This window comes from Barbus barbus (assembly GCF_936440315.1).
Source record: "Barbus barbus genome assembly, chromosome: 39".
In the NCBI taxonomy this organism is placed as follows: Eukaryota; Metazoa; Chordata; class Actinopteri; order Cypriniformes; family Cyprinidae; genus Barbus; species Barbus barbus.
Genome location: NC_136717.1, coordinates 11,604,231 through 11,620,245, shown reverse-complemented (window position 1 = coordinate 11,620,245; position 16,015 = coordinate 11,604,231). Strand labels below are relative to the sequence as shown.

Here is a 16,015-nt window from a genome sequence, read left to right as displayed (position 1 = left end):
GATGAGATGAGATGAGACAAAACGAGATGAGATGAGAAAACAAGACAAAACTAGATGAGATGAGACGAGACAAAACTAGATGAGATGAGACGAGACAAAGCTAGATGAGATGAGACGAGATAAAACTAGATGAGATAAAACAAGACAAAACTAGATGAGATGAGATTGTAGATAAGGTGAGATAAAACAAGACAAAACTAGATGAGATTAGATTGTAGATAAAATGTGATTAAACAAGACAAAACTAGATGAGATGAGATGAGACAAAACGAAACAAGACAAAACTAGATGAGACGAGATTAGACGAGACGAGACAAAACAAAACTGGATGAGACAACAAGACAAAACTAGATGAAACGAGATGAGACGAGACAAGACTAGACGAGAAAAAAGAAGACTAAAAACTGGATGAGATGAGATTAGACAAGACAAAACAAAACTGGATGAAATGAGGAGACAAAAGACAAAACTAGATGAGACGAGACGAGAAGAGAAGACAAAACTAGATGAGAAAAGATGAGATGAGATGACACAAAACAAGACAAAACTAGATGAGATGAGATGAGATGAGACCAGATGAGATGAGAATCCTTAGAGGTAAAAATATTAAAACTAGAGAAGAGACCAGGCGAGACCAGATAAGATTAGAAACAGTCCTACTAGCCATCTGAGTCCAACAGCTTGTTTTCTATAATTCATTTTTTGTTTGAAAAGCATTTTCCTCTCTCAACCCTCCTTCTGTGTCCATCTCTCTTGGCTACACACCAGCTGGACTATTACAGAAGAAGAAAACTCTGCAATAGGGTGAACTGTAACCTTAGAAAGTGTGCGGAGTAGCTTTGTGATATAACAATGACGGGGCCACCCTGGAGTCACCATGTGATTCACATCTTTGCCTTTAGTTGTGTGATGTAAAGAGCCAATATATTAGTTAATGAATACATGCATCCCTGTGACAAATTGAAAGATCTACCACCAGCGGCCGTATGTCCTGACGGAGGCTCTCTGCGTCTCTGGTTTCTCTCACTTCACGTAACTGGCCAACATCATGACACCAAAGGAGAGGATAGACTGGCCTGATAGTCGGAAACCTGGAAGCCTTCGGGCAAGTCTGGTCCAACCAATCAGAAGAAAGCCAGAACCACTGCACTAATGAGTGCTAGGAAATTACTCAGAAATCTTTTTATATAGATTGGCTGTGAAACATTTCGGATCAAACTGAATGTCGAGAATAGATCTGATGATGGTAAATGGGATAAAATGATAACAAGAGAATATGTCAGTCATTTATATTTATTACAGGATATGATTTGATTATTTGATTTAAAAGGTCAACTCTGCAGCTTATTTTGGGCATGATCCACCCACTTAAAAAGGGAAAGACTAAGCACAGTACGTTTCATTTTTGTTTGCCAATTAGGGACGTGTTTATCTGAAATATTTGCTATCACAGTAATAGTTTGTTTGTGTGAAATGAGAGATTTTGTGTTTCATTGGCAGGAGCAAGTCTTCCAAATCTCTTCCCGAGCAGAATCAGGGAAAGGAAGATGCTCGTTTAATCCACAAGTCAACACCGTCTCAGTCATGCTCAGTAAGTGCTGCTATCTTTTGTGTGTTTATCCACAGGTGCCCTTTTGTCTCGGACACATACTATAACACATTCTCTAATATCTCTTTGTTCATGACCCCATAGTGTCATAAAACACCCACATTTTGTGGCTGGTTTCCCCCATCCGATGTGACAATTTGGGTCACTCAGTGCCGCCTCCTTAATCCTTTGATCTCTAATTGGCTAGCTGGTGTTGGGTTGCTCTTGACACAGCCAATAGGCTAAATTACAAGCACATTCATGCTTTCACACACCAGAGAGTCATTACAACTGCAACATAAACGCAACAGTGTTATTTTAGTATCACTGAAACACTATTATAGTTTTTATTAATATTTTGAATGCTTTCTTTTTTATATTTTCCGTTTTTACTTTAATTTTAGTTTTCAGTCTGCAAATTTGTTGTTTTTTTGTCAGTTTTATACTTGTAAAAATTATATATTATTATTTTTTAAATGTTTATACAGTTTTTCTTTTAAATCTATTTTTATTTCACTTTTAGTTTAGGTCTTTTAGCACAATGTTAAACTAAATGAAAACAAGAAATGTTGCCTTGGCAATTAGCTTTTCATGTAATGTTTATCGTTTATTTCAATCTCTTTTTTAATCGCTTTAATATTAATGAACTATAATAACCCTGAAACACATGCTACCATCTCCCAATTTACACCTCATGAGAACTAATTGCATGTGTCACACATACTCGCCTACAAAAATCACACACACACACCTAAATATAATGTTATAGGTCATCATTGAGTCATCTGTATATGAGAGAAAGTTTTAAGTGGTTATTCCACTTAACAGTTCCTAACCGTCTAGACGGCATCAAAGACTGACGGTCCTTGACATGACAGCCCACAGCTTTCTCAGTCTGATGTCCACCTGACAATTTCCATCATACACTTAGCCCTTAGCCACACATGTCAACCACAGGGCCCAGCAATAGGGAGTGATGAAGTGACAGAGTAGTGGACTGATGAAAGGAAGGAGCGATTTGGGGAATGGAGACTTGAGCAGGTCATTAGTAAAGTGCACCGCAGAGAAATGTACAGCTGCAATAAATTCATAGGTCTCGTATTTAACAGACAGATGTGTTTAGCCATTTTTTATACGTTATATGCAGTGGGTTTACAAAATAAATGCATTTTAAACAGGGCTGTCAAAGTTAAAGTGTCAACGCATTTGAGTAAATGTTTAATAATGTTTAAACTACATTAACACATTTATTAGATTTGACATCATAACGGTTTCAATTGTGTTCTGTGAGATTATTAAAACTCAGCTGGAGAACACACAGATTGGTGAACGCACACCCAAAAGCTCCTATCACTGTAAAAAAAAGTTGTTTCAACTTAAAATAATTTGTTACCCTGCTGACTTAAAATGTTTAGTTGACTAATATATATATGTATTTTTTTCTTTTACAGTGATTACAGCAGTTAGCTACAGCCCCCAAATTCGGCATTCAAGTAGTGCAGATATTTGCCCCAAACACAATGAAATATTTTACTTTTGTGAAACTTTTCTTGTTTTACTCTGGTTGAGTCTGCGTGCTGCTTGATGACACACAATATTTCATAAATAGGCGCTACTGTAAAAAGTGATAAGTTGACTTAACTTTAAAAAATTGAGGAAACCTGTTGCCTTAAAATTATTAAGTAATTAATAATAATAAAAAAGTATAAGTTAAGTGAATTGTCAAGTTCACTTAACTGTTTAAAGAATTATTATTTACTTAATAATTTTAAGGCAACGGGTTACCTCAATTTTTTTAAGTTAAGTCAACATCACTTTTTACAGTATAGCTAAGCAATCGTTGAAAAACAAAAGTTGAAGAATGTAATATTTTTATGGGTAATTTAATTTTTTTTTACAGTAGAATTTCAATAACATTGAATTACAATATTACTGAAGCTCCAAATTCATAAAAATGTTAAAGCAAAAACATTTTACACATGTAATATTCAGTCCATGAAGTGCCGGAAACGTTTTATTATTTAATTATTATTTATTTAATTGCCATCCACATCAATACATTTAAAAAGAGAAAGTGCATTTATTAAAAGTTAAAGGAGAGATATATGGTATTAATATATAATTTAATGTTCAATCAGATTCACAATTAAATCACATTAACTACATAAAATTAATCCTGATAAATTATTTTAATCTATCGTCTTTCCTAGTTTAATTCACCAACCTCACTATTCATCTGAGAAGATAACGAAGATCAAATCCACATCTGGCACAAAAAAATGTGAAAAGATTTTCACTGAACATGCAACATCTGTATAAAGAAACTGTGGGACTCGTTTCTGTTTCTGGCTGTGGTTAGATCAGGAGCTGTTCTCTGGCATGTACATTGACTTCATGGGGACAGACGCGGCAATCTTCAGGAGCCTGACCACAAGGAATGCAGTGAGGACGGACCAACACAACTCCAAATGGCTGAGCGGTACAAACCCTACATTTGATTTGATCCATCTACATTGTCATGACTGTTTTGTCAGAAAATTGTGCATAATGTTTTCTTGAAGCTACAAATAATTATTTATGTGGGGCATTAAATTACACGTTTATGTTTCAGTAAAATAATACACAAACCACAAAGTAAAAACCATCTTTGCCCACGTCAAAGGAAATAGAAATATCTGTTTACAATGATTCCACCAGGAAAATGAAAACATTGTACATGCATAACGTTTTTTTCAAGAGGTCACGTTATCTTTTGTGTGATACAGTCCAAATATACACAATGAAATGCATATTTGGTCTGGATCTGCGAGATATATTTTCTTCAGCTGTATTGTGTTTCATATAAACTTAGGCATTAGCACCATGCAGAGATGTTTGATTCTTCAGGCAAGAAATGATACAGTACTACTTATTTCTCTTTTGTGGTTGATGTAGAGCAAATTGAGTGTTTAAGTTGTAGTTATTCTTCTCTTTTGACTAGAGCCAGTGTTCATCGATGCACACTTGGTTCCTGATGGCTCAGACGCAAACGACACCAAACTTTACTTCTTCATGCGTGAGAGACTGACAGACAGTAGTGGAAACACTAAGAACATCCACGCTATTGTGGCTCGAGTCTGCCCTGTAAGTTTGTGTGTGTGTTTGAGTATCATGTCATTTTGTCACTTTTTACAAGTTATGCAATATTATTTTAAATAGTAATATCATTAATATGAACTGTATTATATATAAATGTAAATTATATTTAGAATGACACTGGTGGTCAACGCAGTCTGGTGAACAAGTGGACCACATTTCTGAAGGCTCGGCTGGTATGTTCGGTTCTAGAGGAGGACGGTACAGAGACCCACTTTGATGAGCTTGGTGAGACCCCCCCACGCACACACACTCACGTTGAGTTTCCATGCTTTATGGGTACATTCCATAGACACAATAATTTTTATACTGTACAAACTGTTGTCGATGTAAAGGCTGACTTTATATTTAAATTGTTTAAATAAAAACTAATTTCTTTTAAACAAACATTTATATTCTAAACATAATATATTTTATGTACTTGCATTCAGTAACGAGATATATATTTATTTGACTGCCATATATTTTAGGACTAGAAAAAAATCCCAAGGGGCATTTAACCCCATTGTACCCCAATTAGATATGGTGTTGTTAGTTCTTAACCTGTATTTAACCCAAACACTCCTTCAAAAGCTTTACAAATTTCACGTTCTAGTTAAACAGCTTTCTATAATTACCAGTCATTAACCATAAACCAGCCATTTTGGTGTTTGTCAGTGTCCAGCAACAGCCCTAGGTGATTTGTAAAGCTTTTCAGCTCATTAAAATCCTTTTACGATCATAAAACACTCAGCACAAACCGTTTACACTGGAGGGGTAAAGCCTGTGATGGATTTACACGCGTTCACCTGTTTTATTCTTGTTAGGCCAAACTAGAACTGTGTAACAATGTTGTGGGACAGATGTTCAGCTATTGAGTGAGTGTTTGTCTCTTTCCTTCCAGAGAATGTGTTTTTATTGGAGACGGACCACCCAAAGGGCCTTCTCATCTTTGGAGTTTTCACCTCTACAAGGTAAAGCCAATAGCAATATTGAGCTTGCCGCTAATGTGTGTATATATGCGTGCGCATGCTTTTGTGTGTGTATTTGCCAAATATAGGTCAGACGGGGTTGGAGCTGAGGGGATGACAGGGTTTGAGGGCGGTAAAGGAAGGGAACGGTCACTCCTTTACAAACAAATATCTAATCTTAGTTCATCCAACAGCTTTTCACGGTGATGAAACACAGACATCTGTGTGGTCTTGCTGAATATTTTAAATATTCTGTCCCGCAGAAAGAGAGTGTGTAATATGCAGTGTCATGTCACTGAGTCAGTTTAAATGTTTTTTTGTGTGTAACTGAGTAAGTGTAAACTCTCAGAAACAAGCATACAGTTCTTGGAAGTAATTAGTGCACAAACAGACAGAAATGAGACCAAGTATATAAAGCTATAAAACTAGCGAATTCCTGATTTTTTTTTTTTTTAAATATTATGACATTAAAATTACTACATTCAATCATATTTTAATACTTAAACTAATATTATGAGTTTAGAAATATTTCATTATTTTACACTACATATCACATTTATAATTGATTTCATTATATTCTATTATGTATACAATTATTATCATATTCAATTTAACAATATTATGAGCTTACATGAAGTCTTCAGATGCAAAAATGTTTAAATGCGCATTTTTTAATCAGGCTCCTATGAAAACAACACCGGCCTATTTTTTGAAATAAATCATTCAATAACTGACTAATAACTTTTTTCATTGCCATTAAAGTGAAATTACTGAACCTAAACATAGGAGCCTGATAAAAATGCTCATTTAAAAGAAAAATCTACAACTTTTTTTGCATCTGAAATCAAATACATTCATATATGCATCTTCTTTTCTTTCTATGGTCTATTATTTGTGTATATTTGTATATAATCAATATTTGTATTGTCTATATACATTCTAATCTATTTATTATATTTAATGACATTGTAATATTTAATTTGATCTACATATCAAGGTCAAAAGTGCCCCTGAAAATGTTTAGGTACATTTGATTTGAGCAGTTTAAGACGTTGAAATGTCTTCAAAAACTCAATAGTTGTTTTTCCTTAAGAGAAAGCTCCGTGTGTGTATGTGAGTTTGGTTTAATGAGGTGAGATTTCGGTCAAGGTTTCCGAGCTGTGGTTCATTCTCCAACCACATTAAATCTGTATGGTTTTCCTAACGAGGCCAATCCAAACAGCGACAGCTTCTTTGTCCATGCCCTGCTCTGTTATTTATCATTATATTGTGTCTCTTTCCCTTTGTTTTGTGATCAAACAAAGAAATTCTTTGTCTTGCTGTCTGATCAAAATCTAGGATGTCCAGCCAAACCACACTTCATCCCAGAGTATAACCAAAGCAGTGTCCCCTTTCCTTTATGAGGCATTTTTCTCTCTCCAGTGTAACCATGTTACATCACTCCTTCCATCCAAATGCTTAGGAAGGATGTGCAAGACTGTCTTTTACTGTCTGACTTGCTTCATGTTAAATAGCCCTGTGTGTTTTGTGTTATTCCATCCAGTTCTGTGTTCAGAGGTTCTGCTGTCTGTGTGTACAACATGGCCGACATCCTGACGGTCTTCAACGGACCGTTTGCACACAGGGAAGGACCCAACTTCCAGTGGGTGGCTTTCCAGGGCCGGATCCCATACCCGCGACCGGGAACTGTGAGTCACACACATCCATGTCCTGCCTTGGTACTCTGTTTATAACACCATTAAACAGAGTAAACATTTGTGATTTACACAGTTCAGTTGAAAAGGCAAATAATTGTAGGTGAGGAACGTTTGCTGAAATAATCATCATCATAATATTATTTTTAGTTTAGTTTATACATGAAATTAGGAGATTGGTCTATCCTCTTTGAGTCTTATATTTTAAAGTCACCTTTTAATAATATTTTACCAAAATGATATAGAATAGTACTTTTTTAATAATATAATCCAGTTGAGTTATAGATGAAATTTGCACGCTTGATTTCTGGTCAATCCTCTGTTACAAAAGCTTATAATTTAAGGGCATTTATTTTTGATACATATGTGATCATTATTTAACAATATTTTACTATAATAATAATAATATAATATAGAATATTACTATACTACTGTTTATAAATATTTATTATTTTACAAATATTTCATAAATATATCATGTTGCTATTTCTTAATTTAATACAAATTCTGTATTTTTAATTTCTTTTAAATTACATGAAATTTGTAGATTTGATTTGTGTTATATTTTTAGATATAATTTTACAATAAAATAATGTATAACACTTTTAATATAGCTTTTTTTCAGTTGAGTATATACTGTACATGAAATATGTAGGTTTGATTTCTGGTCTATCCTCTATTGGAAGGGCCTATATTTTATGGTCATTTATTTTGTAGATAAATGATGAGATGAGAATCTTTAATAATATTTTTCTATGAAAACATATAGAATGACATTATTTTATGAATGTAATACTAAATTATTATTATTATGCGTGTGTCCAGCCACAAAGGGTTTATTCCCCTCTTAAATTAATAATGCTAGACTTTTATATTTTTGGGGGAACTTTTAAAATGACACACTCGCATGAAACAAAGACTCACTAATATTATGACAAAATTAAAGTGATAAAGCTTTCATAATCTACAGTACGATTGTCTAAGCTTTAAATAGTTTTTGTCCTCTTCCTGTCAAGTGTCCTGGTGGCGCGTTCACCCCTCATATCCAGAGTACTAAAGAGTTTCCAGATGATGTGGTGACGTTCGTGAGGAATCACCCCATCATGTTTAACCCCATCTACCCAGTCGGCAGGAGACCTCTGGTGGTGCGGACACATGCCCATTACAAATACACCTCTATAGCTGTGGACCAGGTCACCGCTGCGGACGGACACTACCAGGTTCTATTCCTGGGCACAGGTAAAACCCCAGACTATGACAAATCTCAAGAAAAATAAATGACTATTCTAGAACATTAATCTACTCAGACTTCCAACCACCAGATGAAAAACAGTTCAAATGTTCCACATTTCAACAACTACCTCATGTAATCGGTTTGTGGAAGAAGCTGGCACACTTAACTTGACTGCTTGTTGACCTTTTCAACAGACTAAATAGCTTTTTCCACCTAAAAATGAGAAAGGCAGAAAAGTTGGAATTTGTTTTCCTGACTGATAATCAGTGAAATTATACTTCATTTAATTATACTGTACTTTGATAAATTATGACTTTGTTATACCACACTGCTTCATAACATACTGTTTACATTATATAAAACATACCAAAGCCATGTTTCTTATAATTTTATATAAAATCCCATATAAATGTAATCTTATATTCATCTGTTTTTCCAATTACTTTTACGTTTTAGGAGACATGTTGTAGCAGTTAGCATACATGCTCATGAAACATTGAGTGGGTGATGCAGGATTGAATCTGGCATGCAATGTCCCATTTTCACCATACTAACAAAATTCTATACTATACCATATTTTAAAGCAGTGATTCTCAGGATCCACTAGAGCCTCAACAAACTTCCAAGGGGGCCACAGGATGACTTTATAACTTAATTTGAATATTTTAGTACAGTTATATGGAAGTCTGTTTCTGCCACTGAATAAAAACTAAAAAAGGTAATTTCAAATTTTTATCTCACAATTCTGGCTTTTTCTTTTCCCTCGAAATAGTGATACAAACTTGCAATTCTGACTTTTCTCTCAGAATAGTGAGACTTAAGCTCACAATTTTGAGAAAACTCACAATTGCAAGATATAAAAAATCTAAATTTGCAGGATATGAACTCACGATTCTGACTTTTTTCCTCAGAACTGCAAGATATAAACTCGCAATTCTTTTTTTCTCAGAATTGTGAGACATGAACTCAGAATTGTGAGTTAGAAAATCCAATTACGAGAGGAAAAAAAGATATTTTCTCAGACTTACAAGTTTATATCTCACAATTCTGACTTTATCTCTCAGAATTGCAAGTATATATCATATAGTGCTGAAAATAAAAGTCAGAGTTGCTGGTTTGTTTCAAGGAATTCTGAGAAAAAGTGCATGTCAGAATTGTGAGATAAAAAGTCGCAATATTTATTCAGTGGCGGAAACAGGCCATCCATATTCAAATTATTATCATAAAAAAATTAAATAGTCTAACTTAATGATTAAAAATACATTTAAAAAAATCATATTTCTTAACAATTCTGTAGTTGTCACAAGCAGAAATATTGTGGGAAATGCTTTTCACTACTGTAAAGTATATTCAATACTATAATATAAAATTTTATTTAATTTTAAAAATAGTTATTCTAAACCATTCCATTCCTTACATAAATATTACAATACATACAGAGATCATACAGCCATAAATCTGCCTGCCACTGACCACCACTAGGGGGCAGAGAGTCTACACAAGCTGCACAAATATTATCGTTAATCATTTTTAACATAAACATCTCTCTCTCTTCTGTATCAGTTAAATGGAAGATATTAGGATTCCTGCTGTGTCACAGCACAAGACACAATATTAACTTTTGAGATGGCAATGGAAGAATGAAAGAAAGCGTGTGTGAGTGTGTGTTTATCTGAGAACAGAATCAGAGACAGGACAGCAGACAGGCTCAGCGGTTACTAGGGAACGGGGATAGGGACATTTGGAGAGAATTCAAAATCACAGCTGTTTGTATTTGCCTATCAAAATTCCTGATGGAAAGCCAGGAGCATTGTGCGGAGCGGCCTGCCTGCTCCTTGGCAGGGTTTCGTCTAGAAATGTTGGCTATTTAAAATGGGAATTTCCAGAGTTTGAGCTGCATTCTCTATCGTCCTTCTCTCTGAGGATCTGCAGCAAAATATACACACCTATCATGACCTCACAGAACGGATGAGCTTGACATTTAAGGTTCATAAGCTGCTAATGGCATCAAACTCATCACTCAAAATGTTTCTTCAGTTGAAGATAACCAATAAATCATTTCCACCAGGAAGATGGCAAAAAAAAAAAAAAAAAAAAAAATGCTTAGACTTGCATTGAAGTAGGGCCACGGGCTGGGTGGGCTCTTTTGATGAGAAAAATCACCTAGCAACCACCCAGAACACCTTGGCAACCACACATTTTTCTCTGAAGTCTAGTTTGCAGATCAGTTTCTCAGAACAGATGCTCAACAACATCATAAACCAACCCAGATACACACACACACAAGCTAAAAAATTTCAAAGAGAAAATCTGAGAACAATGGAAAGTTCATAAGCAGTTCAAACCCAGACCACATTATCAAGGTAGTTTTTGCTTTCTAGACTGTCCAATACTCTCCTGATGTTCTGATATTCTGCTCACAGATAAAGGCACGGTACAGAAGGTCGTGGTTCTGCCGTCAAACGGCTCTCTGGATGAGGATCTAATCCTGGAGGAGCTGGAAGTGTTTAAGGTCTGAGTTCTCGCCACACATCAAAGTATCTAGAGGAGCAGAGCTGGCAGTGCCACAAAGCATTTATTAAAACTCAATGTTGTTCTAAGGGAAGGCAGATTTTTAATGGGAACAAAGACTGGGCATGAGGTGAGGAAAAGATTACTCTGAGGTTTCTTATGATCTGCTTTGAGTGCCTCGAAATCGTCAAAATAGGTTTAGGCATAATGAATCAATTCATGGACCATGAAATGCCACACACAGCTCAGTGGGATGTTTAATTTGGCATCTGAACACACACTCACAAATTTGCACCTAAAAACTCAAAACCACCCTAAATAGGCGATTTCTCATTCAAAATTGTTTCGTTTAATTGATTCAAATGGCAAATAGGCTAAGGATGTCCATTATAATGAAAAGCTAAACCTTTTTTAAAAATGTGGTTTAAAACATATGCCCAGCTTTCAGAAATGTCATATTTGTAAAATTGTCAACCATTAAGTGAAAAGTGATCATATTTTCCCTTCAAAAGTGAACTTTTTTTTCCCCTTTTACAAACATTATGAATTTTTGAATCATATGAATGCCATGACATTTTCTTGGGGTTATACCATTTGACATTGCCATTTTTGGAGTTGCAATATAGACAAACGCGATGGCATCTATAGACGTTCAACTAACATGATCATTATAAGGTGTTTAAAGCACAAATTATATTTACTTACACATATGTGAGAACAGGAATACCACATATTTCACAACAAGCTTATGAAAATTTGGACTAAAACCATAACATCAGTCATGCAGTATTATTGTGACTGAGAAGTGTCATGTGACAAGCTTGATGCACTGCCACAGAAAAAGGAATTATGAAATAGAATGAAAAAGAAAAAGAAAAAGATGAAATAATAAAAATCATAAAAATGAAATGAAACCCGCTACCAACAGACACAAAGAAATTCCATGTTGGTTGTAACACACTGACTCTACACACTGTATAAAATTCTTTGTTACACCACCTTGACATTTTTTACCACAATAAATTAATAAAAAAATTAGAAATGTAATATATAAATGTTCATATGAATAGGCATTTTATTTATTTAGTCATTTATTGTTAAATAATTAAAAAAACAAAAAAAAACATTTTACTTCATTCACCCCATTTCTTTTTTTGATTTTCAGAAGCAATCTCCTATCACCAACCTAAGAATCTCATCTAAAAAGGTAACTACATTTAGTAGCTCTTCCATCTAGCTCCATTATGTGATTAAGTGCTACATATAGTAAGTGGGGGTGATTAATTCCGGGTAATTAACTTGTCACCAGTCTAGTGGGTTAAAGGAGCAGCTTTTGAGATATCTGGCTGATATGTGTTACAGCAACAGCTGTATGTTAGCTCTGAGCACGGAGTTTCCCAGGTGTCTTTGCACCGCTGCATGGCATATGGCTCTGCCTGTGCAGACTGCTGCTTAGCACGGGACCCGTACTGCGCCTGGGATGGGCTCAGCTGTTCTCGATTCTACCCTACTGGCAAGAGGTACACACACACACACACACACACACTAACACTCAGGGTGGCATAAACTGCAGCAGCAGTGGGGCAGAAATAAATGATGAGACACAGCTTTGGTTTCATTTAGTCATAAAGCAGAGACACACAGTCTGGGGCGCAAGATTATTCGCGGAATTTGAACAAACCTCTAACCCTACATATTAAGATTCATTTTGTCACTATTACATTTTAAAGAGTTCTGGCTTAAGATTTTCCTGGCAGACGATGAAACAGATTTTAAAAAAGCCCAAGACATATCGAGGGACTAGAATATCAGAGACTAGAGGGTGGGCATTTCTGACTTGGGCCAATAAGCAACTAACATATGACACCCTAGCAACTGCATAGCAATGCGGTAAGAATCACTCAGAACACTTTGGCAACTGTGTGGCAACACTTCAGAAACCATCCAGTCTTAGGTACACGGACCGCACACATACAGCCTGTCACTCAAACAGAACAGCCCACATATTACATATATTCATAAGTATTTATACTGTGGCTTGTTTCAGAATGGGACATGTTAATCTGATACCTTAGCCAAACAGTTTTGCTTGATGCCAGATGTATTAAGTACGGAAAATATTGATGGAAGGCACAGCCATCAAAACATCCATTCCAGAGTATTGAAGTGGAAAAACAGACATTTCATTTCACTGCACTTGTGACAGCTGAATCATGTTAATTATGAGAAATTAAACTAAAATTTGACTTTCATGACAAGGAATGTATTTTATAAAAATAATATTGTGCAAACATTCAGGCAGTGAGAGAATGTAAGAGTGAAAGGAAAGAATGCATATATGAAAATGTGTTGGATTAATCCTATGTTTTTCCAGGAGAAGCAGAAGGCAGGATATTATGCATGGGAATCCACTGACTCAGTGCAGAGGGTTCAATCTGAAAGGTAATGACTACCTGCATGTCAACACTTGGGCTAGGCAAATAAAGTCACAAAGTGATGTGCTGAGAGAAGAATTTAAGTTTTCAGTAAGCAGTTTTGTGACAGGCAGTTTGAAAAACCTGTTTCCATTTATTTGATACAAAGTGACTGTGACTTTATATATCATAATGAGACTTTATATCTCGCAATAGCGCCTTTGTTTCTTGTAACTTTTTCTCGTAAATGCAACTATTTCTTTAATTATATTTCTCTGTATTTCAAAACCGCATCTATTTCTGACAGTTGCTGCTTTTTCTTATGACTGCAGCTTCATTTGGTTAAACACATAATTGCAAGTTGAAAGCTCATTAAACTTTAAAGGGATAGTTCACCTAAAAATTAAAATTCTGCCATTGATTACTCACCCGCATGTTGTTTCAAGATAAAATTAAGGTTGAACCACAGATGGGCTATTTTAATGATGTCCTTACTACCTTTCTGGGCCTTGAACGTGTCAGTTGCATTGCTGCATGGAGGGTCAGAAAGCTCTCAGATTTCATCAAAAATATATTAATTTGTGTTCTGAAGATGAACGAAAGTCTTACAGGTTTGGAACGACATGAGGGTGAGTAATTAATGACCATTTTTATTTCTGGGTGAACTTTAATGAAAACTCAACATCATGTAAAAAGTGTCAGCAGCAGAGGCAACAGTCACATCAGTCAACAGTGTGTTACAGTATATGAATCAATGTTCACAAAATGTCACTTTAAAACCAAACCAACCTTTTGTTAGTTAGCACAGCGTATCTGCAAGATCAACTTAAACCAGTTGCAGAATCTGCATAGGGAAATCTTTCTTTCTTACAAGAAATTCCTGATCACATGAATTCCTAATGAAATGACAGGCTTTGCCACACTGTACTGCATTTTTTCTTTCTAATAACAAGGACAAATTGTGTGTTGCTAGAAACTAAGTCACGTCTGGTGGGGACACATAATTAATCATTTGCAAGACCATCTAGAGCTGAATCAATCTAGTGACTAAGTATTTTACTCATCAACAACGTTGGCATTTTGAGCGTTGTTATAGAAACTAATCATTTCAAACTGCTCAGAGTAGAATCTCCAAGTTGTCATCTTGTAATTATTCTAATTCTAACGTGAACGTAGCCAATGCTAATGCTACAATTCTCATGCATCAAAGTAATTTTATGACATGTTGAGTTTTTCAATACTAGCACACTATTTTAATTAGGGATGGGTATCGTTAAGGTTTTAACGGTATTACTACTCTTACCGATACTGCTTATCGATCCGGTACTTTAACGGTATTCTTATCGGTACTTTTTGTTTTACTTTGTTTCTTTGTTCATATTCTTACAGTATCTTATCTTATGTATATAAAACACTAAAAATGCCTGCACTTCATCAATCTGTAAATGCACCAGTGTGCAGGTATTTTTAGTGTTTTATATACATAAGATAAGATACAGTAACAACATGAACAAAGAAACAAAGTAAAACAAACTGACAAATACAATAAAACAAACACACAAACGAAATGAAATAAACAGTGCTTTCATTTTTCCATGAAGGTCTACTAATATTAATGTTCAGGTAAGTAATAGTTACAAAAGTAATCAAATGTAAATGAGCACTGCATAGTTTTCACTGTATGTACTGATAGATTTATGTTTATTAAAGCTATAACGGTGTTCAGATTAAGAGCTGTGGGTGATTTTCTCTTTGCATTTTGTTCTTTGATTAACATTGATGGCTCAAGCTCCAGTCTGACACTTTAAGACAATATACTGACACGCATCAGATTTTCTCCCAACTGTTCTCGTCCACTTAAAAAAATAAAAGTGAAGACTTTCATAACCGGCCATTTTGACACATTGTGTGTGTATTTTTTGGCATATTTTTGTGTGTTATTTCGACGCGCCCGAAGCTCAAAGTGTACTTTGCTTGTCCGTTTTGGAGCACGCCGCCGCGCAGGCACACGCGCGCACACACATTTCAGCCTGAACAGCATCACTTGTGCAGATTGTACTTTCAACGTTTTACTATCAAATATGTCCTGCAATGTAGCAACAGTAAAGACGGCATTTTATAACAATCACTGATTGAGCTGATTCAGATGTTAAGTTTTGGTTCGGAGGAACGAATCCGCGCCGCTATGAAGGGAAGGGAGTTGTGCTAGAATAAATGCGGCTATAATCCTTGGAAGCCAAAATCAAAAAAAAAAAAAAAAAATACTTAGCTTAATATAACAGCCACAGGCCTAAAGTGTGAGCAGATGTTTGAATAGCTGGTTCTCTCCTCTATCATAATTAAACAGGACTTTCATGTTGCGTGTGCTGAAGCTCCGCGTGAGCGCGATCTGGCTTCTGAATTGCACATAGCAAAAATGCATCATAGACAAATGTTTGAATATTATTGCACATAAAAATAGCTGGCGACATTATATATATATATATATA

At 35.3% G+C, this 16,015-nt stretch overlaps 2 protein-coding genes across 4 annotated transcripts in view; one reads left to right on the top strand and one right to left on the bottom strand.

Annotated features, from left to right (window-relative positions):
• LOC306858545 (lysine-specific demethylase 7A-like) overlaps positions 1 to 16,015 on the bottom strand; it is a 107,958-nt gene that overhangs the window by 85,823 nt on the left and 6,120 nt on the right. The gene's annotated exons all lie outside the window — the stretch shown is intronic.
• Positions 1 to 16,015, top strand: part of LOC306858546 (semaphorin-3C-like) — a 52,547-nt gene that overhangs the window by 30,773 nt on the left and 5,759 nt on the right. For both annotated transcript variants that reach the window (XM_079399124.1, XM_079399125.1), the window contains exons 6-16: positions 1,501 to 1,591; positions 3,948 to 4,067; positions 4,569 to 4,711; positions 4,837 to 4,951; positions 5,607 to 5,676; positions 7,217 to 7,361; positions 8,384 to 8,606; positions 11,025 to 11,113; positions 12,278 to 12,319; positions 12,475 to 12,632; positions 13,487 to 13,554. In XM_079399124.1, the coding sequence (XP_079255250.1) occupies positions 1,501 to 1,591; positions 3,948 to 4,067; positions 4,569 to 4,711; positions 4,837 to 4,951; positions 5,607 to 5,676; positions 7,217 to 7,361; positions 8,384 to 8,606; positions 11,025 to 11,113; positions 12,278 to 12,319; positions 12,475 to 12,632; positions 13,487 to 13,554 (1,264 nt within the window). The remainder of the gene's footprint in view (positions 1 to 1,500; positions 1,592 to 3,947; positions 4,068 to 4,568; positions 4,712 to 4,836; positions 4,952 to 5,606; positions 5,677 to 7,216; positions 7,362 to 8,383; positions 8,607 to 11,024; positions 11,114 to 12,277; positions 12,320 to 12,474; positions 12,633 to 13,486; positions 13,555 to 16,015) is intronic.